The sequence below is a fragment of the Sinohyriopsis cumingii genome, chromosome 16, assembly GCF_028554795.1.
Source record: "Sinohyriopsis cumingii isolate HCF-2022 chromosome 16, ASM2855479v2, whole genome shotgun sequence".
Taxonomy (NCBI): Eukaryota; Metazoa; Mollusca; class Bivalvia; order Unionida; family Unionidae; genus Sinohyriopsis; species Sinohyriopsis cumingii.
The window spans coordinates 47,048,591-47,074,177 of NC_142976.1; the positions used below are offsets into that span (position 1 = coordinate 47,048,591).

Genomic DNA, 25,587 nt, shown 5'->3' on the forward strand with positions numbered 1-25,587 from the left:
TTGCATCAGAAATTTATATTCGAAAATTTGCTGTAACATTCATAAATCAAAGTATCTTTTAAGAGCACTGCACGAATTACTTAAACTTTACAACGGCACTCGCAAACGTGGTGTCACATAGCGGCGTAATACACGTATGCAGGCTGAAACTCCCAAAGCTATTGACCTTCTGTCCAATGCCAAAGCACTTGGAGCAGATGATATTACTAAACTCTTCCAGTCAATATAGACTCAAGGAACCATTCCCCAGGAATACAAGGATGCATTCATTTTCCACTTTTACAAACAGAAAGGCAACACCAATCTTGCAACATCCATCGGTGCATCTCATTATTGTCAATCCATTGTCCACCTGTTACAAACCGAAAGGCAACAAAAAGTCTTGTGGCAACCATTGAGGCATTTCTTTGCTGCCAATAGCAGGCAAAATCCAAGCCAGAATTCTGATTGATCGCCTTGTGTATCACACTGATCATGGGCTCCTGCCCGAGAGGCAGTGTGGTTTCAGAAAAAGACGGGAGACCACAGACACGATGTTTGCACCTCGTCAACTCAAGGATAAATGCCAAGATCAGAACTCCAACCTGTACACGACATTCATCGACCTAACAAAACCCATTGATACAGTCAACAATGGAGGACCGTTTTCTAGCAATGAGGCAGTTTATAGTGATGTCTAGCACTGGGGCATCATGCCGCAGACATGTAGCATGATGTCCCACCCTGTCACATTATCCTGACACCAAGCCGACCAGTCCTAACATTAACCTCTTAATGCTGAGAGCCTAATGAGGCAGCTCTTAATACCATTTTTATAAGTGTTTGGTATAACTCGGCTGGGGTTTGAACCCGCGACCGCCCGCACTCTAGGCGAACGCTTTAACCGCTAGGCCAACGGAGCGGTCTAATACGTGTGTTAAAGATAGCTATAAACGAGATGGCAACAAACATTTTCCTTGTACCTTAAAAAGGTCATTTACAGAGGCACTTTGCTGATCAAGTTCAGTTGTTGCATCAAATCATTCGTCATTGACACTCTAGAAAAGTCAATGTGTGTATATATATATATATATATATATATATATATATATATATATATATATATATATATATATATATATATATATATATATATATATAACCAAGTCGGATAACTCTGCGCGTCGTGTAATTCAGCGCAACTTTAGTTAGGGAAGTGATATTCATAAAGTGTACAAAATAGTCCACATGTTTGACTCTAAATGCATATGTAAATGTGATTTCTAAATGTCAGCATTAAGACCCACTCCATGACATTCTTTAACTTGTGACCCAGAAAAACCTATTTAATATTTACCGTTTAGAATCGTTCAGATAAATACATTATTTAAAAGATGGATATGTTTACTTTAGAACAATACTGCATCTTAATCCAAATTTCTAATTTTGCAGGAAGTTGTCCCACACTCACTTTATCATCTGCTATCCAACTTGTCAACTTGCCGCTCGAACGGGATTCTCAAGAAATTCTCCTATAGTCTGTTTCTAAATTCTTTGGTATTGTTCCCTTACACAAGAGGTTGTAAACACATTACATCATATTCATTGTTGTCTCTCTTCAACATAAGAGCTTTTTTTTTAAATGTTGAATTTTCTTCAAGAAATTGGTAACAGCACATGTTGTCAGATGATAGGTGCAGAGCACCATCTTAAGCTAATTTGCTTTACAACCAGGTGGATTAAACAAGAAAAATAAAATATTAATCTTTAGATCCATCTTAAGTTTGTATTGGTAGGAAACCAGATATACACCAAATGATTAAGCCTATGGACCCTCTCCTTCACTGGTGGGAGGGACTGGGATTTTCCTTCCAACTACGATATAAGTTTTCCCAACTAACACGATGGACACTAATCATGGCAAGAGTATATTTTCAGTCTATCTGGAGATCTGACATAATTCCACCAAAGACACCCACTCCCGCTCGGTTGGAAAACAAAATGGTTGTTCCCTACATGCATTATATTTGTTTTCCAGTAACTGTCTGAAAAATGGGGCATTTCAGAGATAATAAAACAATATTCTCAAAAGACGGGAATTTGAAATTTTGCCGTGTTGTAGGGTAGGGTATATAATTTGACAAAATGATGACTTACTTTTCTCTCGTGCAGTCCACTCTCCAGATGACAAGGAAACTTGGCTGCATTCAGTGTGGACATCTATCCCTTCAGTACTTTTCCTCCTGGCTAGGTGCACATCTTTCCCCAAAAGGCGCTTCGTTAACGTTGTTTTCCCTACTCCATAATGGCCCACCACCATCACCCTAATGTTGTAAACCTTTTCCTTTCCACCTCTAAGAGCCTCCTTGTACATTTGAAGGGATCTTGCATCCATTTTGAGAACCTCTGCAGGAATGACTGGATCTAAAATCAGAGGATACAGTCTAAAGACACCGAGTGAATTCATACACGTGACAGCTCAGACAGGTCAAATAAAGAGATTTACAAAATCTAATCAGGTGATTTCGTTTTCAAGGACAAAGGTAAACAAAAGTGGAAATAATGCAGTTAACTTCAATATATTTATATTTACATATGATCAGGCTGTATTCAATCAAACCTGTTCTTAATTCAATAGCATAATAAAATAATAAGGAATAATATTTTTGGGTGGGTGGGAGAATTCCGTTATATAAATTAAAAATAAATTATCACGAGTTTACAAAACAATATTCCGGTTCGAAGAAGCCTCCAAGCCTCTAATTACCACAAATTATATAGGAATAAACACTAAGTCCAACCCTTCAATAAAATCGGGCGTAATAGCCCTTTGGTCAGTGTCCGTTGTCTCCCCCACCCATAATAAAGCCTGTGAAAATTGGGGCCATAGTGGGTGGGAGTAACTTGTATAATCCCATTGTCAAGAAGTTAAATAGTTTACATTTACAAAAACAGTAATAATAATAATAATAATAATACTAATAATAATAATAGTAATAATAATAAATTATACACACCCTCAGACCCTGGTTAGATTCCCTGACTCACTTTTTAAGTGTAATATAATGAACGTCATGTACAATGACTTCCCTCAAATGACCTTAAGATCCATAAATAACTTATGTATATTTCATGAACATGGCCAGTCTTCATTTGACAATATCTATGTATTTAATTCAGAAGTACATACATTATAAAACGTCAAATTTTGTATGATACATTTCACTGTTTAGATCTATCTTTTTTCTTACTTAGAAAATTAACAATCTGAATTAATATTATTTCCATTTTGATTTTCATTTAACATTTTATAAATGTACATTACGGCTTTTCAAATTTGAATTTAAATATATGGGAAAAAGCCAATATATAGATTACAAACTTTATTTTGTCGTGTAACAAATGCTAATCTCAATAAATTTAGAAATATGGATTACCCTGATGATCGGAATACTCTGATCTGTATCGAGTAATCACATTCCTCCGCCTGCTTGTGACATACATATGTCCATATCGTTGGTCGTAGTATATGGCGATGAGTTGTGATGATGGCAGTATTCCCTGTGTGTGTATTGTCACTGGTTGACCCGTCTCTGTAAGCTGATGAATACAGGGAGGGTACATCCCGTTACACACAAATATAAATCCACGTGCATCCACAGTTATACCCCTGGGTAACTCCAGGTCATTGTGTTGATATAGAAATTTCCGTTCAGAGCTTCTGTAGCCATAGACACCGGTATTGTCCGAGTAGTTATTTCCAGCATAACACGAGATAAAGACAATGCCTTTTTTATTTGAAGACAGAAAACTCACACTGTGCTCTCCACATCCACATACATTGTGGACTGTTTCTAGAAGTCCATCTGTAATGGACACAATGCCCCAACATAGTTTGTCCTCTTTCAAACCACTAATCATAAGTCTTTTATTTAAAAAGTACAATCCATTACACGAATCAAGTCCTGTGCTCACATCCAATGTCTTCACTCGTGTTATGCTTGTTGTTTGATCTGTATATTTAACTGAGATGATTTCGATCTGACCGCAGAACTCCAGACTCACCGCCAACTGGGTTTCATTGTCGTCTAAGGTACATGCGCATATTTCAACGGGACGGGACTCCGGTTTGTATACAGCCAGTTGACGTCCATCTTGGAGACTGTGAAGACGGACATTACCCGCTTTGTTGTCTACCACCATCATCTTGTCTGGAGGCAAAATCACAAGACCGCTGTACGAGGCGTGACGGTCGGCTGTAGAATATAAGTGCTACATACATTATATTATTATGTTTATTTAATTAGCATTGTGTGATTGACCTTTGTCTAGAACTGAGAGTATGAGTTTGGACCTACCTGACTAATGTCTTGTTATATTGTACACAGGACATTACAAATCTAATCGTTGCCTATGTTCTTATATTATATTTCACAATCATTATTACTTGGAGGCAAGCATGCTCATTTAGGTTTGAATTCAGGACATTGGTATTCTCTTCTGAAAAGCATGGTCGACCTGCCTTTTCCTTGGTAGTTTGTTAAAATTTAAATAAACAGACCTGACCTTGTTTAAGAATTTGGTGGAAAATTTCTTTTAGGCGACAGGGTATTTTAGGAAAATGATTATCGCAACATATGTCAGGTGGAGAGGTATATAAATTGTTTACATCATAATTTACTCATTCGTATACTAACATCAGTCTTTAGATAAATCACTTATAGTTATTTTTCATTATCGTTTGCGACGATTTATTTTTTTAAAATTATTCATTAGAATTACAAATCGTTATTGACATCAGAAATAAATCACTTGTTTATGATTATTGTGAATTTGCTTAGAGACTCTTAAAATGGGTAAGAGCAGTTGAACTGGGAAAAATAGAAAGCATCTACAGGAAGCTCCCAGAGTACACGTGGAGATGAGACTAAACTCTCAAAGATGGAGAGGAAGTGCGAGAATAGTACAAGGAGTAGCGGAATACAAAGAGTAGCACAGGAAGGGTGTTTGAGAAGGGAAATCGCATAAGGAGCGGCATAGGAGGAGGGCAGGGGAGAAAGAGAAGGATAAAAGAAGAACTGATACAGATGAGTACAAGGACTACTTACTGTAAGGAGACTCTCTCACATTAGGACATTAATTCTTGTATGATGGAATAAAGAAGGTATTTTTGTTAAAAGGCTAAATTAATGTATGAACTTATAAATGAAGTGTAATTGTAAGATTTATTTATTATTAATATCGATTAAATGTAATATATTTTACTTTGAGTCGTTCATGTATTCAGGCTGTCAGCATTGCTGACTGGGGGGCTCATACGTCATTGAAAACTTAAGTATCCACCTATCTACCTTATTAATCCTAATACTGTAGGGGTTTGTGGAAAAAAACAAGAACAACAAATATGAATAGAATATTTATTACATAACTATTTAGTTTTACATGGCTGATCAGGCATTCGAATCAGATCTTCAGTCTATGATTCCGTATCGCATACCGAAACTTTCCAATTTTAAAATTGGACATATTAAATAATATTCATCTTATAAAATATCCAGCTCGATTTATTCACATACATTGTATTAAAAAATGACAATACATGTTTGTAATTTTACAACATGCAGTCATATTGAGTGAAAATGGCCCCATTTGCTGCAGAGGATAATGTTGGAGTAACGTAAATAGCGACTAGCAGTTTATGGGTATTACACCATTTCAAAGGGGAAAATAGTTTGGATTGACAACAATATTGTAAACAGAATGCTTGACAATTAGTACCTAGGTGAAGCTGGTGTACAAAGTGGCGCCACACATGTGTGTGTGTGTTTGTGTATGTCTGTGTTCATATGTGCGTGTGTTTTCGAGAGAGAGAGAGAGAGCAAGTATTTTGCTGTTGAAATGAAATCTTGTGTTGAAAGATCTAAAACATCCTGACAAATTAAAAAAGACGCAGGGAGTCATATCAGGATAGGCAGATAAATAAGGGACGGTAACTACGGCTGCAGCATTTGAACTTGAAGCGAGTTTTCTAATGTCACAAAGTGCTGAATTCTGGGAGCAAATGCCTTAAACAAAAAAAAGGTCTACGAAACCAAAGAACAAACACTTCTGAACATATGGATCTCGTTTCCAGCTGCAGCAATGTTGACACAGAAGATACATTCCTCAATGTAAATCATCCAGAATTCCATACTTAACAAATTTATCGAGACTTTTATCTCGAAAGGAAGGGGAGTAGTCCATCGGCTTGTCTGAAGAAAATTTTCTTATCACAGTTCGCTAAGTTCTAATCAGAAGTTCGATCTGTGTGGGCGCTTCCGTCGTTCTGGTTGGCTTGAAAGTGAAACGAGTACTGAAAGAATAGACACACTCCCGTTATATATGCACTTTTTTGACATGGGTATAAAGTGGCTCATAGGTTTAAAATGTCGTCATTTGACTTTTTGAAGTCAAGATAAAACGATCGCATCATGTCATGGAGAAAGGAGAAGAAAGAAAGGGACAAAAACTTGATTTATCGTCTCGTACAGTAGCTTTAGTCTTGGCACGAATTCATGCAAGTGATTATGAAGATGACATGAGTGAGCCCGAATCCAAACCCAGAGAGTCTACACACAGACCATTGGTCACCACAATTCATAAACGATGAAAAGTACTACCACGTTCGAGAGACGGAAAAGCGCTCCTCTAGACATTTTAGAACGACGGCTTACACCTACAGGGTGAAGTTTAAAGATTCAAAGTTCGAAGTACCGCTGGAGAAAGCAGATGGCTTCATCACGTAGAGGTGGGATTCTTTGTTAACCACACTGAAACTACAATGTGAAGCCAAAGAAGACGATAGCTTGAGACTTTCTTTTCAATTGATCACGACATTTTAAAGTCCCCGTTTTGATGGAGTTTAGCAGCCCAGCAGAAGTAACACCTTCCAAAGTCATCGACAAGATTCAACACGTTCAACAATCCAATGACAGGTTTCACATCACCGATGATAAAGCCACACTGTTTATGATCCTTTGTGTCTCTTTCCCCAAGGGACCGGATGCAAAAATGTGTTATTGGTGGACGATCTTTGTAGCACCAAAAAAGTCTAGTCCGAATTAACAACTCTCAAGACCAGATGTGTTTAGCCAGGGCCATAGTAATGGGATGAACGTATGCCGACAAGAACGACACGGTAGAATGGAAAAGAGTCTGGAAGAACATTCGAAAACCTAACCGTGCTAAACAACAAAGAGAAGCAGATCTCCAGTTACACCAAGCAGGGCTATCCAAAGACACACCCTGTGACATTCCTGAAACGCAAAGACTGGAAGACATCTTGGCTCCCGCGCTACATCTTGAAAATGCACCCTGAAGAAGTGCGGGGACCATTGTTGTTTCTGGGCAAAAATTTCATACACGAAAAATACATTCACGTCTATCATCAAGATGAAGATTTCAATACCATTACCAGTATCGCCCTATTCCTGGGGTACAGTTATTACTGTGAGGAATGTGACTATGGCTATAACAATCGAGAGCAACATGAGCATTGTGGATCGAAATGTGAGGCATATTTGGCCTCTCAACCCTGTCTGGACGATGGACAAGAACGTGTGCATTGCCCTGCTTGTCAGCGCACTCTTGTCAGTCCAGCCAGAAAAGTGCTTGTCAACTGCTGAGATTGTACCCCACTTGTGGACGAGGCATACGTACCAATAGTGTCAAGGCACATGCATGTCGAGGAAAGAAACGATGTCACATTTGTCACCAACACAAATTCTAAAATATAATTCCTAACAAGAGAAGGAGAATTTCATCTTTTTCAATTTCATGCACGAGACCGGCACTCACATTCCCAATTTCTGTGTGCATCTCAGAGCGCGCGAGGAATGCATCTAAGAGCCTATCTTTAGTCATTGCCCTCACTGCAGCAAGATTCCTGGAGGACGAGAAATAATCTTTCTGAAACCGAACATGCTGGCCGATTTCGCCTAATGGATTTTAAGCCTCATCGAGGAGACTTGGGGCCAAGAGGACATCGAACGATAATGTGATTGTTTTCGCCATGCCACGGTAATGGCTCGCAATTTCTCGGGATACGATGGACAGTTTCTTTTGAGATACTAAACACGGAACAAAGTACCAACGTCCTAAAGTGACTTTGAACGGAGCTAAAATCATTTCCATGCAAGTAGGACCAGTACAGCTTAATGATTCGATGAGCTACTTGACCATGCCTTTTAGTCGAATGCTTAAAACGTTTGGAATGACAGAAATGTCCAAAGGGTACTTCCGAACTTTTTCAATACCGAAGCCAATCAATACGCCGTTCTACGCCATTTGCCACGACAACGACCCCGACAGCATGCGTACCGAACAACAAAAGCTTTCTACGCTTGGAATCAAGCTCACGCCTCAGACCCCTTCGACTTTCAGGAAGAAGTGTTAAAGTATTGTCGTTCCGACGTGGACATTTTACAGCGTTGCTGTGGAAAATTTAGAGAACTGTTCATGGAACACGGAGGGATCTATCCTTTGAAAGAAGCCGGTACCATTGCAAAAGCGTGTTTCTTAGTGTACCGTCAATGATTTATGCCCGAAAACACACTGGCTGTCATCCACCCTCAAATGATGAACTTTGTCAAACGTCAATACTCAGTCAAAGCCCTACGCTGGTTACATTACTTGTGCGACAAGGAAAACAAGTGGATACAACATGCCCACATCGGAGAAGGTGAAAATACAATCGGAAAGTATTCAGTGGATGGCTGGGACTAAAACAAAACACAAGATCGTGAACGAGTTTAACGGATGCTTATTTCAAGCATGTCCCTTCTGTTACCCTCAACGTGGCACTAAGAATCAGTCTTTACAAGGACGATGGAAAACCTGTACCAGGCCACTTGTCAGTGGCGTTTGAAGTTAGAATAACAAGGATAACAAGTGGTCAAGTGTTGGAAATGTGGAAACACGAATACGATCACCGTTTAAAAACCGATCCCGAGTTTATACGCATCGCGGTATGTTACAAGCTGGTGAACCCACTGAACCCGCGGAATAGTTTGTACGGAGGACGGACGAATGCTACCTGTTTGCTGTATGACGCTGACGAAGAGAAATGAGAAGCAATCAAATACTTGGACTTTTCTCGCTGTATCCTTACGTGTGCAAATATTGTCGCTTTTCTTCAGGGCACCCGCAGTTGCTGACGGAACACATTGACCTTGACAACATTCGACAATACGAAGGCTTGGTCAAGTGCAAAGTCATGCCTTCCACGGACTTGTGCCATCCCGTTTTACCCCATCATTGCCAAGGAAAACTATCTTTCCCTTGTACCGTACTTGTGCCAAAACGTGCAACCAAGACCATCCTTGTCAGCACACTCAGAAGGAACGCGCCTTGACGGGAACGTGGGTCAGCGTGGACTTATGTAAAGCTCCGGACATGGGATAACAATTGTTACAAGTGTACGAAATTTATCACTTTCCCAAGACAGAACAGTACCACATGGGCGACGAGACTCAGAAAGGCATTTTCGCAGACTACGTGGATTCCGTTTTGAAACTGAAACAAGACGCTAGCGGCTATCCTTCCTGATGCCACACTCCCGAAGACCATATGAAATTCAAAGCGAAATACTGGGTGCAGGAAGGCATCATTTTAGACCACGTGGACAAAAACGAAGGAAAGCGATCGTTTGCCAAAGTGATGTTATATTGCCTGTATGGCAAAATGGCACAACGACCGCGTTAATCTAAGAGAGAGTATTTGACAGAACCTTCCCGGTACATCAAGATGATTCACGATAAACCAAATACATGAAACAAATGGACGTCGTTCGTGAGGATTTGATCTTAGTCAATTACGAATAAGAACTAGACTTTATACAAGCCGACGAATCTGGAAATGTCATCATTGCGGCTTACGTGACGGCCCATGCTTGCTTAAAATTGTACGAAGCTTTAGAACTGTTAGGTGATCGCGTCCTGTACTTTGACACGTATAGTATAGCTACATCGATCGCCCGGGTCAACTTCACATTGACGTCGAAGGAGACCGTTTAGGATCCTGGACAGACGAACACCCCGACGACAAGATTTGCTCGTGGCGGTCCCAAAAATTACGGCTGTGAATATCGGGACAAACAAGGAGAAGTGCACGCCGAGTGTAAAGTGAAATAATTGACTCTCAATCGTCGTACCAGTCGAGTGGTTAAGTTTGGCGTATTGAAAGAAGGTTAGCAGTCTAGACAGGATAGAAACTTTAAAGTGACCACCTACGAATGGCATAAGATTGCAAGTTTACCCACTCACCAAATCGTCAGTCGACCTTTGGAAGAAGTGTATAAAATCGTGTACCACAAGCGAGAAAAGCTTCCCAATCACTTCACTTTACCGTAATGTCACATCGATATTGGTATAAAAATGGTTCCATGTTTATAGCCACCAACAAGAAGGATGACTTCGCCACAGCAAGAATCGAGTGAAAGACCCAACGAGAAGTCCAAGATCAAACCATACAATTTTGCTGTTTTCTTGCCTGACTATTGTGAGTGTGCTCGTCGATTGGAAACGTTTCAAAAATGGCCCACGTATAGACAAGGGGTTATCTACTTCGAATGTTTTAGCTAGAATAGGATTTGTCAACTTGGGACATGAGACTGGATTGGGATACGACGTACAGTGTTTCAGTTGTGGTCTGAAGTTGCGAATGGGTCGATGTATCTATAACGATTCAGCTGGTCTGGAACATACTCGATGGTCTCCGCACTGTCCATACCTTTTTATGGCCTTTCTACCAATCACACTGCGGTATATTTATGACAGTACCTTAGAGAAGGTAGTATCTTTGTTCAGGAAGAAAAAAGGAAGACTTCCAAAATTAGACATAAAAAAGGAAAGATGTACAAGCTCGGGACTTCATTACGGTTAAGATAAAAAGGAAAATCGTCCAAGACCGGTAGTTCATCTTAACTACCAAGACAAGTGCTTCAGTTGCGGTGTGTCACTATACGAGTGGGAACAGAAAGATTCGGCATACCGGGAACATGCTCGATGGTCTCCGAATTGTCACTACCTACCTTTAGTGAAACGACCTCAGTAATCCCTGGATGGATAATTTACAAGAGAACATTCCTGGGTTGCCAGTGGAGTTGAGAGAACGCATTTACCGAGAGCTGGTCAAAATACAAGTGACACGCAAATAACAATTGCATCCGTTACGTCACCGATTTCGGAACCACTGTTACATGAAGGGTATAATTCATCTCAAAGTTTCAATTGGTCGGACATTGATGATTCACGTGAGATTTATAAAGTTTTGGATGCCACTCATTCTACTTACAAGGTGAACCGAATACAACGAATTGCAACGGACGTGTTAGAGGATTACCAAAATCTCTTACACCAAGAAATCTTGGCTGAAGAGGAAATTTCTGTAGACGTGTTGCATGTGAGTTAGTGACTAAATCATTTCGGTACTGAACTAAAATAAAACCGACGCTGTTGAAAAAGTACACTTATTACTTCCAACAAAAGAGTGGTTAGACATTGTTAAACTGGAGGTGGGTGATAAGGATTGGTTTGTTGTGACTCGCTCTTTTTACTACAAGGTAGACTTACTGCAGCGATTTTCAGAGGAAGAGTTAGAGAGTTACCAAAGTCTTTTACACAACGTAAACTTTGTTGAAGAGGAAACTTCTGAACTGTGTCTTATGATGTTCAAGTTAGTGACTAAACCATTTAGATTCGCCACTGGAGAACGATCATCTCTGCAGAAAGTACACTTATTGCCTCCGACAAAAAGAGGTATAAAAATAGACTACCATGCCGCAGCCTTTATCAGAAGTGATACAACAGATTCCGTGGAAGGAAACCAATGACACTATTCAGACGGTGGAGGATTACCAACACTTATTACAAGAGCTGTGTCCATTGAATTGGGGTCGTCGTGTGGTGTGTGTCTTAGCGACCTCCTTTCTGGGACATCGTATATCAGCCGATTCCTTGTGAACTCTTTACCACCAAATAAAACATGAAAGTGCTTCCTCTAAATGAGCACAAGAAACTCATTTTGTTCAAAGACTTGCGTTTTCATCTGGATATTTCTGGACCGTTACGAAAAAAAAGATTCGTGAACTTTAGCTTGTGACTTGCATCCTCATTGGACAGATGTAAGTGATTGGAAAAATTGGGCTTTGAGGCTTGGATCAAAGAAGTGGCCAATTATGCCAAAAAATTGTGATCCTCAATTCAAACTTCCATGGAAAAAAGTAACTTTTAAACCTGTTTTAGTGACAGTGCTAGAAGAACCCGTTACCCAAGACAACCACTCCATTCAGGACAAAACTGTCATGTACATTCCCGAAAAACAATTCCGGGAGGACACCTGTGTGACATTACCCAATGTAGAGACTGCAAAAACATTACACACTATCCCTAGGATATCTTGGTTACCAAAAACATTTTGTACAGTAACTTGCCTATATTCCACTTTGATCGTTTTGATGTATTTTTATTGCTGTACTTAACCATTTGGCTTTTATGTATTTTTGTCTTTCGTGTTGTTTCATTTTATCTTGCAATGAACGTGTCATGTCTTCGTGTCAAAAGTGACATTCCTTGCACTATGGCTACATATGCTGTCTCTGTTCCCTCTTCCTCTACTTTCAACGTCATCTACGAACACTTAGATCGTGCCAGTTGGGAGACCTTGTATCTTTGCCATCCCTTTAATATGTTAATTGCCAGACCTAGTGGCTCAGGCCAAACCGAATTTGTCAAACGTTTGATCGAACATAAACATCATTTCATCATTCATCCACCTCAAGGAATCGTGTGGTCTTACAAAGAGTGGTAATCGGCGTCAAGCCTCTTGCGAGAAAGTCAAAGCGATTCCATTGTGTTTGTGGAAGGCATTCCTAGCGAACACGACGGAATCGTGCCTGACCCCAGTCAAACCCATCTGGTCATTTTCGATGACATGTTAGGAGAAGACGAAGAAGAAATTTAACTTTGGTTTAGGCGCAGAGGGCATCATCATAATGCCATTGTCATTTACATTAAAGCGAAGCCCATCGCACCATCGGTCTCAGTGCTCATTATGTGGTCTGTTTAAAAGCCTTAGAGATAAATCGCAAGTGCAAGTCTTAGTCAAACAGTTAGGAACGCCGTGTCAAACAGGTGCGCACGACGATGCCACTCAAACCCCACACGCTTATCTGCTCACCAATTTAAAACCCACCAGTCTCCAGGGACTGTCCTGTACACGTCCGCTTGGTCGACTTGACAACAAAATATATAGAAATTTCTGACACTATGGGTCTGTCTCACACAGCGTCGACATGACGTCCCTTCAGCCTCATCTTCCCGTCAAATTGATTCGTGCCTTGGATGGCATGTGTCGCGAACAAAATCCACAAATACGTGTTCTTGTCTTAGAAGCCAGTCTCAAAGAAGTCTTACGATGGTTTACGGTGACAACACGTCAATCACTGCAATGCATCAATCACATTCCTCATCAAACCAAACACTTTTTCGAGAGAACCAAAGTAGTCTTGACGCAACTGGCCGATCTCCGCATCGACACTCAAACCAAAAAGCAAATGATTTTGAAACCTGGATGTAGCGGTTCTCTAGAAGATGTCATCATTCGCTCCCTCTTAAAATGGGATCCTAATGCCCCCAAAGTTCTCCCCAAGAACAATGCCACTCCAGAAAGAGCCAAACGAACCCCAAGGAAGAACAAGAACAGGGGTGGCAAGACCAGGTCACAACCCCAGAAAGAAAAGCCTACAGAAAAGGAAAAAGAAAAGTCCCACAAAGAAGAAAAGCCCCCAGAATACAGCTTCTACTCTCAAGAGAGACACTTTGGCCAGGACACAACCTTACATTCACAAACTACGACTTGAAGCCACGGTGACCTCATCCCAAGTATCCGAGGGTTCTTCCACTTCCCCGTAGCTGGTGATGCCTGCCAAACCCAATTTGATATCAGTTCTGTCTCATTTGATGAAACAATGGAAACCAGAGGTAACACACTTCTCCTATTTAGCTGCAATAGAAGCTGCTTACAAAATACCTGCTCTCAAAATAAAAATCCAAGAGAGAATGGGTATTTTACAGAGTTTACTGGATTTGTCCAAGCAAGAACTGTCTCGATTTAGTCCGTTGAGAACCTCTCCACGACGTGTGATGGTGCACGTGGCATGCGTCACAAGAAAGCGACGACGTCAAAAAACAGCGCGTGTGAGATTGGTCACTTTGTATGTGATTGGATTTCAATTCCCTATTGAAAATTAAGGTATAATTAAGTCAACGTCCTTGTATGCAAATGGGAACAACCGTTGTACTAATGTTTATATGCCCCAAATGGTCAAAACAACCTTATACTAGGATTGTGTCATTTAGAGTCCTACCTACTGAAACTTTGACGATGTTATACATTTTGCCTATATTCAGTCAAGTACGTTTTGAAACATCATGTATGTGCAATGATAGCTAGTTATATTTGGCTCATCTATCACATACCTTCATGTTCTAATTCCAGAATCCCATCTTGGACAATATTACAAACAGCCTTTTTTGCTCCTGCTGTGGCCATGGTTTCGTTCTAATCGACTGAAATTCAAGTAGTATTGTTTAAGTGGCTGAATCGTCAACCCAGCACATTAAGAACGTAAGGCTGCAAAATAAAGATAACAAACATCCATCTAAACTTCATGTCAAATACACAGCTGCCTTTCAATTTATGAATCATATCAGCTATTCTGTAATATAACCGACTTCTGCGTGTCCTTTGGGCATTTAGTTCCAATTTCCCCTAGATGATACAGCAAAGTACAGTGCCGAAAATGACGTTAAAAACTAGCCAATCAACAGCCTGGCACAAAAGTTTTAAGTATTGAAAACTGACTTAAAATCAGCCAATCAATAACATAGCAATGCATGTTTTAAAATGATTGTATGTTGAATATAATGAAGCCTTGTGTGTCCTATGTTCTCTTAGATGATTTCTAAAATTGATGATTAATTCTATATGGCCTAAACGAAGACAAGCGAAACCAACACTGATAGTTACTAAGTGCAGCAGCATTTACAGCTTTAAAATTACCATTCATTGGTCGAGAATCCTTATATATTACTTTGCTAAATGCCAATGTCGTGACTGGATCACGCTATTTTCCAATAGCAAGGCTTCTTGTCGTGCACGCCGACTCATCCGTTTAAGTTGAGCGGTAATAAGAGTACGTCACTCTTGACACAACATAATATTCTTTGTCAAGGTGGAGCTGACAATGACCTGCAGGTCGCTAAAGTATATATTTACCAAAATACTTTACCGATATAATGTATCATTCTGAAGATCATGCGTGACGATGATGCGAAATAGATATATTATAAATATGTTACTAATTACATGCTGAGCTGACAAAATCACACACACACACACACACACACACACACACACACACACACACACACATATATATATATATATATATATATATATATATATATATATATATATATATATATATATATATATATATATATATATATTTGATTTAATTTAATTTATCCTTAATTTAATTTAATTTAATTGTTTGTAAGTTTTAAAATCTGTTCATTTTTTATTTCATTACATGTCAATACATTGTAATTTTATTTCCTAGTAATTTGATATTTTCCAGACATTACTTTGACCTGACTGGTTAATCGTAAATACTGAACTTTTTACCTTTTGATGACCTAGTTCCTGGCCTTGATTGAGAATCAAGTAAACAACTTCTTTTTTCTTGTTCGATTTTATTGTGTAAATGATAATAGTGATATCGGGGCTGTACTGTACATACTTTCTACACCATTATGGAATGTGATCACGTGACCCTCATACGGATATCTGTTTTGTGCATTATTTGTCTGTATAACCTTTGTCTATGAATAAATAATCTCAGTTAAGCTTTTACCTTGGAGTTACATTTTAATTTTTATCAAATTGTTTGGATTCTAAAACATTAATTCTTTTGCCTGGAAATATTTGAGTACTCATACTGAATTCTTGGACAAAGACATTTATTTAATTTTATTCGGAAATTCTAACACCGGAATATTATTGTTTGTGAATCAGCAAAGAACTGTAGACACATCCGTACTATAAATGATATAGCATACGTCATCGCCTTCCATTTTGAATTTTTCGTCGGGACTCGAACTCAAATTTCATTGGAACAATTCACTACTAGAACTTCTAAAATGTAATTCATGGATTATTCTTGGCTTATTTCTGGATTTGATTTCGTAAAACCGTAAATTCTTTTTTTGTCATTTTTACATTGTTTTTCCAGGGAAATCAATTATTTGTTAAATTTTTCTAAGCTCGTTGTTTTCACCCTTTTGTTGTGTGTGTGTGTGTGTGTGTGCGTGCGTGCGTGCGTGCGTGCGTGTGTGTGTGTGTGTGTGTGTGTTAACCAGTACATGCTTTATTTACAGGATGTAAAACTTCTACAATAAAATGCTCCTGACAACAAAATATGCGCTGAAACAGAATTTACAACCATACAAGGTTAATTGTAATCAGACTTGGAATATTGCAAGATATTATTATTTTTAACAATTTTATTATTATTATTATTATTATTATTATTAGTAGTAGTAGTAGTAGTAGTAGTAGTAGAAGTAGTAGTAGTAAATAATAGAATGCACGTAAGAAAGTACACAAACGGTGCAAAAATAAAATGCATACCGTAAAGTTTACAGTCTGTGCATCATTATTTGACATGCCGCGGAAATTATCTCCCTCACAGGATAGAGAGAATAGGTATTACACCAAATAGTCTGAAGTAGGAACAGATTTAAAGTCCCGGATGATTGTTGCTGGCAGTGTTTATACAGAGTACTACTAATAATGTTTTCTAAAATTTCTTATTTTATTAACCATCACGCTTAACCCATAAGAAACTTTCATATATGCTTTGGCGTGCCTTCAGCTAGTATTATCAATACTACGCAAACGCGTTCTTCCGAGATCCTGTTCTACTACATCGACCTGAATGTGCATTACAAACATTAAAATTAAACGTGTTCGCTGACTGGTTTTACATAATTGTAAAGTAATTTTCAAATGTAAAAGACTCTTCTAATGTGCACTAACCAAAGAAGTTTAATTACAGTTTATTCATTACTTCTCACGGGATAAAGATTTTCATGATTTGGTTGCCTTTTCAAATCACAAGTTATTTGACAAAGTGAACAATAATCATCGTGTGGAAACGACGGTAATCCTTTTTAATAATTATCACGGAAGTTTGAATCTCGGTTTCGCAAATCGAGCAGCCCATACTAATAAGCAAGTCATGGGACATAATTGTGTTAAATTAAGAAACCATCTTAACATGATAACACTAAAACTCAATAAGAGACCTTGTTTTGGAGGGACCCAGAGCGGCCAGGTGGTCTGAAGCGCTCTCCGTTACGGATCACTGCTGTCTGCGTGGGTTCGAGTCTAGGATTCGGCCAATATGGGTATGTAAGAAAGCTTGCCAGTAGCTTCTCGTGGGTCGGTGGTTCTTCCCGGGGTTTTCCCGGGTTCTTCCTCCACCATTAATACTGGCTGCCATACACAGCCTATCGTGTGCTGAACAATGGCGTTAAACTTAAACCCCACAACAACAATAACAAAGACCTTGTTTTGTCATAGTGTAATAGACAACATGGTTGAAAAGAAACGAATCGAAAGATTCCGTTAGTGCTTACAAGACATAATGCACCCAACTCTAGTCAGTCAAGGACCTTGACTGTGTTATATCTGAAGAAAATCTACTAATCATAAAACTGATCTGACACCTTGATCAATCATGCATAACAAGTCTTGCTGGTTTCTGTTGTATTTTCAACACATCGCTGACTATACCATGCCGAGAAAATGGTAGTAAATAATAGCCTTACCGAGGTACTGTCACAGGTGGCGGACTCGGGCTAGTCCAGGGCAGGTATCGAAACTTTGATTCATGGATTATAAGTCTGACAAACAATCAACTGAGCTACCACGGCTCCTGAACATTACAACGCACCAAAGTAAAAAAAAGGCCTACATAATACACATTACAACGCACCAAAGTAAAAAAAAGGCCTACATAATACACATTACAACGCACCAAAGTAAAAAAAGGCCTACATAATACACATTACAACGCACCAAAGTAAAAAATAAGGCCTACATAATACACATTACAACGCACCAAAGTAAAAAAAAAGGCCTACATAATACACATTACAACGCACCAAAGTAAAAAAAAGGCCTACATAATACACATTACAACGCACCAAAGTAAAAAAAGGCCTACATAATACACATTACAACGCACCAAAGTAAAAAAAGGCCTACATAATACATATTATTCTCACGGGAGTGTGGTCTCAATAAACGCGAAACGGAATGCTGAAGAGTTTTCGCGAGACATTAATATTCCGAATCAACTCAAGTTCAAAACTCTTGTAAAGGTGGTAAAGAATCTATTAATGCCTTGATATATAATTGTTACGGATTGTGGAGATATAACATTTAACTAGTACAAATTTTTTTCAAAGCCAAATGCACATCTTCCGCATTCCCTATGAGTCAGAGTGTCGTTATGCGGCACCTATGGCTATGGGGAGTTGTTGTTGTTGAGTTTAATTATAGTAGCGTTCGCACAATTGTGCATGTGCCACTTTTTTCTGACTGCACCGCAGCCTGCTAGTTGTTCCTGGGGAAGGGGATGGTGCCACCTCCCCCAGGCTTTTATGGATTCAAGGAACCCTGATAGTTTGGCCTCAATCTGTGGGTCCATAAAGGTCCCTACAGTTGAATGGTTGGCTGTCATTAGTGGGAAGGAGAGCTCGGGAACGGTCCTGCTTGCTTTACATCGCTGGTTTCTTGTTGCATTTGCCTTTTTTTTTTTCTTTTTTTTTTCGAGATTTTTTTTTTTTCGAGATTTTTTTTCTTTTTTTTTTTCTTCTTCAAAATGTTCTAAAAGGAGGGGGGATGTTCTATGCTGTTTATAGAGGTTCTTAGTAGATATCATGTATGAAGAGAGATTTTCAAGGTTATTATGGTATTACTAGTCGAGGTGTTTAGGGTGTGTTTCCAACGTTATGTTGTTTATAAGTTTTTAGATATTACCTCTTTAAGTTATTTATTAATTGATGTTTTTAGAGATTGAATGTTATTTATACTTTATTTAGCAAGAGACCGGAGTCCTAGCCGATTACACGGTTCGTTAAGGACATCTAGGACAGGAATCCTAGCTGATTACTCGGTTCGTTAAGGACATCTAGGACATCCGATTTTGCGGTTTCCTTAGTTTTTTATAGATGCTTCGTAAGTGAATTATTTATTAATACTTTTATAAAATTGAATGATATGTTATGGTTTTTTATGTGGTGGCTTCTACATTTATTTAGCTAGTTACTGGATCTTTTGGTTTTGTGGGGATAGTAATTATATTTTGTTCCTAAGTCCTGCTGAGTCTATGAATTGATTTATATTTTTATATGCTGATTGTTTATTTTTATTAGAGTCCATAAGTAACTCTGGGTATGTGTGTGGTAATCCAATCTCTTTTTGGTTTTTGAGAAATATTTTCCGAGCGGGTTGATATTTTGGGCATATATTGAATACGTGGTGTAGATCTTCGGTGGTGTGGCAGTTAAAGCAGTTAATGGTTGCTGGTTTGGGTCCTATAAACCTTCCAAAAACTGCTTGCTAGTTTAGTTTTTCCAGTTATTATCCTGTTTATGGTTTTCTGTTCTAAATAGGTACCCTTAGGTAGCTGTATGTTCCTATCTACGTGTTTTTGGGTTTCATGGTGATTTTTCCCTTTTGTGGAGGAGTTCCAAAAATCTTGCCATGTTTGGTCTATATATGTTTGTGCGAAGCTTATTGTTTCTGTAGAGCTATAGTTAAGCTTGATAGAGTTTTGATCTCCTAGTTTGGTTTTTGCAACTTTGTCTGCTGTTTCGTTGCCAGAGATTCCAATGTGCGACGGTATCCACATGAGCTCGACTAATTGATGTGCTGTGGTGATATCGTCGATTAATTGGCATGCTCTGTCGAGGAATTGTTCCCTAGAGTGTGTATTGCGATTTTGGATCGATTTGATAACGCTTAGGGAATCGCTTATAATGACTGCTTTAGGTATTTGGTTGTCTTTGATCCATTGTAGTGATTCAAGTATAACCCAGAATTCAGTGGTGTAAATGGAGCAATAGTCAGGTAATCTGGATCCCGTTTGTATATTGAATTCAGGGATGACTATTGCTGCTGCTGTTCTTGGTGGGTTGTTTGTTTTTGATCCATCGGTATATATTTTAACATAGTCCGGGTATTTTTGATTGATTTCGTTTATCAGTACAGATTTTAGTAAGTTTTCTTGTCCTTATTTATTGCCTAATTTGGTAGCTTCAATGTTAATCCTTGGTGGTTTTTGTAACCATGGTGATTTGTTCTGGTCTGTATTGTTTGTTACCTGTTTTTTTAGTAGAGGTATCTTTTCTCTTAGTTCAAGGATTACTTTGCCACTTGGTGTGATAGGTATGATTTTGGGTTTGAAGACAACTTTACACTTATTTATAGCTATTTTGGTGGGATGGTTGTCTGGGTGGGTATCTAATCGAATGGAGTATCGGAGGAGCAGTTTTTGCCTACGTAATTTTAAGGGTAGTTCTCCTGTTAGTGTTTGTAGTTCTTCTAATGATGATGAGGGGAGTGTTCCTGTGCATAATAGCAAGGCTTTTCTCTGGATAGTGTCAAGTTTTTGTAGTACAGGCTGCTTAGCCGAGTTATATGCTTGGCAACCGTAATCCAGTTTTGATCTAATTAGGCTTTTATATATCGTGAGGAGGGTTTCCTGGTTGGATCCCCAGTCAGTCCCTGTGATGTTCCTGAGTAAATTGAGATCTTTGTTACAATTCTGGGTGAGTTGTTCAATGTGCTGTTTCCATGTGAGGAGGTTGTCAAAGAACATTCCTAGGAATTTTACTACTGTTACGTATTTGATTAATTGATTTTGTATATAGAAGTTTGGATAGACTAGGTTGTTATTTCGTTTGGGGGTGAATATGATTGCCACAGTTTTTTCATGAGATATTTTGAAACCCCATTTGTCCGCCCATCTCCCTATGTTGTCTAGGCTCTGCTGGATTTCTTTAACTACATTGTTATTGGCATGATTTCCATTCCTCCATATGCCACTATCATCTGCAAATTGTGACAAGTTTATTTTTGTGGAGGCTACATTGAGGTCAAGGTCGTTTACCATTAGGTTAAATAGTAACGGACTTATTACACTGCCTTGCGGTAGGACACTATGGGGAGGAAATACAAAAGCCCTACAAGATAAATGATTAATAAATTCATAGTCGCTAGAAGCTAAATGGGTCTTTGGATTCCTTAGTAGGCCTCCATGAGAATCCCCCGCAGTACGAAAAAGGCACTGTGACCTTTAAAATTAGGTTAATGCCATCCAACGCTGACCAGTGAAACCTACCCAAAGTACCTGTATATCAAATTTTCTTCAGGTTTCTCATATAGTACTGGAGGTATCATTCTCACAAGCAGATATCCTTCACAAAAACGTATTCTAAAGACACGTGACCATGACAAGTAGTTCACGATCGATGGAAATACCTAACAATCCTTGCTTTGTTTGCCAGAATATTTACACGTGCCAGTTTTGTATATAAACAGAATCGGCGTTCGAACTTTCATAATTGTAAAGACGGAGCTCGTAGAGCACGGATTTAAAAGAGATATTGAAACTATCAGAACAATTAGACAGATAATATATCAGAATATTGGAAAAGGAAATTTCATCGACGATAACCCACAATTCAAACTACAAATTGTTCATTAACTAAACAGACGAAAATTTTACCTGTGAATTCTGGTTCAGAGATTTGGAATTAACAATGAAACCACTTTTTACAGAGTATCAAATATACCAGAGCTTAAGAGTGAATATGTATATAGTTCTCTTTATATATCATCATGACAAAATAAATGTTAGAAACTATTGAATAAATCTGTCTTGAATTTTATATTCCTCTGGATATTGCCTTTTATCTATATTGCCTGAGCCAGTAGAATCCTTTGTTGCTTCAAGATCTCGAACGACTAAAATCCTGGGGAGATTATTCCCACCCCATAAAAGTATACCTAATGATTATTCCATCCCCATCAAAGTATACCACATGATTATCCCCACCCCACCAAAGCATACCTAATGAGTATCCCAACCCCATCAAAGCATACATACTGATTATCACTACCACAGCAGACATAATGATCATTGCCAACCCACCACTACATAAAAATGGTTTTCGCACCCTACCACATTATACAGAATACTTATTCCCATCCACCTACCCACCCACTGACGCCTAGAAAATGATTATTCCCAATTACTACAACTTACAGAACCGTCACGTCGCCTAGCAAAAGTATAAAGTAGTGCCTGTAACTAAAACAATTAAGTACGGTTCCCCAAAAGACACACACACAAGGACTACCTACATCAGAAGGACCATGTAAATCCATATACAGGGCGTATCCATTTTAAGATGTCCCCTCGTACATCAAACTGCTTATTTCACTTTCGTGTACTTGCAGAGAGTCAAATTTTACATCAATATATTCCAGTAAGTTTTTCGTACCATGTCTTCTATTGCTGTATAACTTTAGTGGGTGATTTTAAGGACGGACGTATGTGTGTATTTCAGTCGCAAGGTCATGTTAGCACAACATAGTCGTTTCGGATTGGCCGATCGATTGAAATACCTAACAATCCTTGCTTTGTTTACCAGAATATTGGAACTAACAGAAAAATGAGACAGGTAATACAGTATACCAGAATATTGGAAAAGGAAATTTTATCTATGAAAACCCACAATTCGAACTACAAATTGTTCATTAAATAAACAGACGAAATTTTTACGTGTGATTTTTGGTTAATAGATTTAGAATTAACAATGAAACCACTTCTTTCAAAGTATAAACTATACCTACATTATACCGTTTACGGACTGACTGACTTTTGTGGGAAACAGGAAGTTATGAAACTAGTTTTATAATAGTGGAAAAACACCCAATATGTTTGTAATTACAGGTATATGTCTGAGCTTAAAGGTGAATATGTACACGGGTAAAGAGAATATTTCTCTTTATATATCATCATCCCAAATAAATGTTAGAAACTATTAAATAAATGTGTCTTGAATTTTATATTCCTCTGGATTTTGCCTTTTATCTATATTGCCTGAGCCAGTAGAATCCTTTGTTGCTTCAAGATCTCGAACGACTAAAATCCTGGGGAGATTATTCCCACCCCATAAAAACATACGTAATGATTACCCCAACCCCATCAAAGCATACATAATTATTATCCCCATCCCATCAAAGCATGCATAATGATTGTCCCAAGCCCATAAAAGCACACACAATGATTATCCCCATCCCTTCAAAGCATACACAATGATTATCCCCATCCCTTCAAAGCATGCACAATGATTATCCCAACCTCATCAAAGCATACACAATGATTATCCCCATCCCATCAAAGAATACATAATGATTATTCCCAATTACTACAGCGTACAAAACCATCACGTCGCCTAGCAAAAGTATAAAGTAATGATTGTAACTAAAACATATAGGTAAAGGTCCCCAAAACACACACACACACACACACACAAACATTACCTACATAAGGAGGGCCTTGTCAATCCAAATAAAATAGGAGGTCCATCTCAGGGAAAGCATTTATACCATTATAGCGGATTTTATTTGATCTTAGACGAAAACATGTTCTCAGGGGCTAGATGTTTTGATAAACTACATTTTTATTTGACTCGTATTATGTGTTTTCCATACACATTTGGTGGATGACACAACTGTGGTAATGGCATACACTACGAGGACATGTTTACACACCTGTTTTTCACTACTCTTGATAAAACTTCTAAAAATTATCTCCTCCTTGTCAAAAGGAAAATTTCAGAATTCCATTTGCTTCGTAAATTGTATTTATTTCATTGATATATGTTTCCAGTTTTACTTGGTGAGGTATAAATAAAAACCAAACAACAAAATACACAAGTATATACATTTTCCCTGTGTTTGTTTTACTTCAGTATAAGCCATTCCGATGACTACAAATGACTAAGTAACAGCTAAATATCACTCGTTGTTTAAGTTTATCAGATAATTTCAAATTTTGGGGATTTTATGGATACAAAAATAGACAACAAAAACATGCGAGCACATAAAAAATAAATTGTTTTGGTAGTAGAATATTTTAAAGTTGTCAAACTTTGTCAATTTAAGATTATACATTGCTTGAAAAAGGTGAGCTCAAAACTATTACAAATAAGGCAGCCAGAATCGTAACAAATACAAAAATTGTAACTATTTAGGTTTTATGTCGAATAAAAAAAGACTGAAAAGTGATGGATCCAGACGACAAAACACCAACTTACATTTATACGCAACATGGCAGCTGGTTTCAAGGCTTCCTTAATTATAATAGCTCCGATGGCACCACTTTTTAGTGACATAGCGTATGACGTTAATGGCTTCCAAGTTGGAATAAGAGCCTTTACTACAACGTTTTCTTCTTTCAGTCATCCGACAAAGAAACACATTATCTATCGAGACTCGTTAAAGCGAATCCATTAAATAAAGGATCATTTAACAATCGGGACAACCATATTCCCAGACACTGTTTTTGGGTAGAAGGAAATATTATTTTTTTTCGTCAATGACTAATACAAATTGCATCTCAATTAATGAACAATCATTTTAAAAGTATTTATTTTGAGTAACATTATATTTATGTTTAATTGAAGAAAATATACAACATGTATTTTTCTCTTGCTAATTTCACCCAGAACAACGCCATTTAATGTTCCAAAACCTTACTCCATATGGTAATTTAACTTTACATAACTCTAATAATGGTGATGCAATGCTCTCATATGAAATTAGCATTCGTCTTTTAGGTCAATCAAAATTTATTTGACTAGCATGTCTGCTGAGATTCGAACAAGCAACCATTTGTTTGTCATTGTTGTGGTATCATTTTGCACTTTAAAAGTGTTTGTAGAAGGACAGAAATGATGTTATTGTATACAACAGTGCTGAACTTCATAACTCAATATGATTTTGTTTTTCATTTCTGACCTGTGTTCAACATGTTTGAAAATGATTTATACCGCAGAAACGTATTAATTGTTAACCCAGGATATATAACTGTCTCATTTCTGTAAAGACAGCTCCGGTGGCCTAAGTGTTTAGAGCGTCGCGTGTTCGAACCTCGGACGAGTCACATCAAAGACAAAAAATGGTACTAACTGTTGTCTCGATACGCACTCAGCATGAATAGGTTAGTGTTAGGACTGGTCGGCCTGGTGTCAGGATAATATGACTGGGTGGGACATGATGCTACATGTCTGCGGCATGATGACCAAGTGCTTTAGATCACTATAAACTGCCACACTGAAGACATCGTAGCGATATTCCTGAAAGATTGTTAAAGCTACTTTAAAACTCCAAATCACACAAACTCGTGTCTAGAAGAATGCGCGT

At 38.3% G+C, this 25,587-nt stretch overlaps 1 protein-coding gene across 2 annotated transcripts in view; it reads right to left on the reverse strand.

The window, feature by feature from the left end:
• Positions 1-25,587, reverse strand: part of LOC149780355 (uncharacterized) — a 137,585-nt gene that overhangs the window by 69,106 nt on the left and 42,892 nt on the right. The window contains exons 3-5 of one of the 2 annotated variants that reach the window (XM_089937251.1): positions 14,496-14,649; positions 3,417-4,235; positions 2,137-2,403 (exon numbers count right to left, since the gene is read on the reverse strand). In XM_089937251.1, coding sequence (XP_089793377.1) covers positions 2,137-2,403; positions 3,417-4,235; positions 14,496-14,568 — 1,159 coding nt within the window. In that variant the 5' untranslated portion in view covers positions 14,569-14,649. Of the gene's footprint in view, positions 1-2,136; positions 2,404-3,416; positions 4,236-14,495; positions 15,213-25,587 lie in introns of those variants that run through there. The other variant, XM_089937252.1, reaches the window with a different exon arrangement.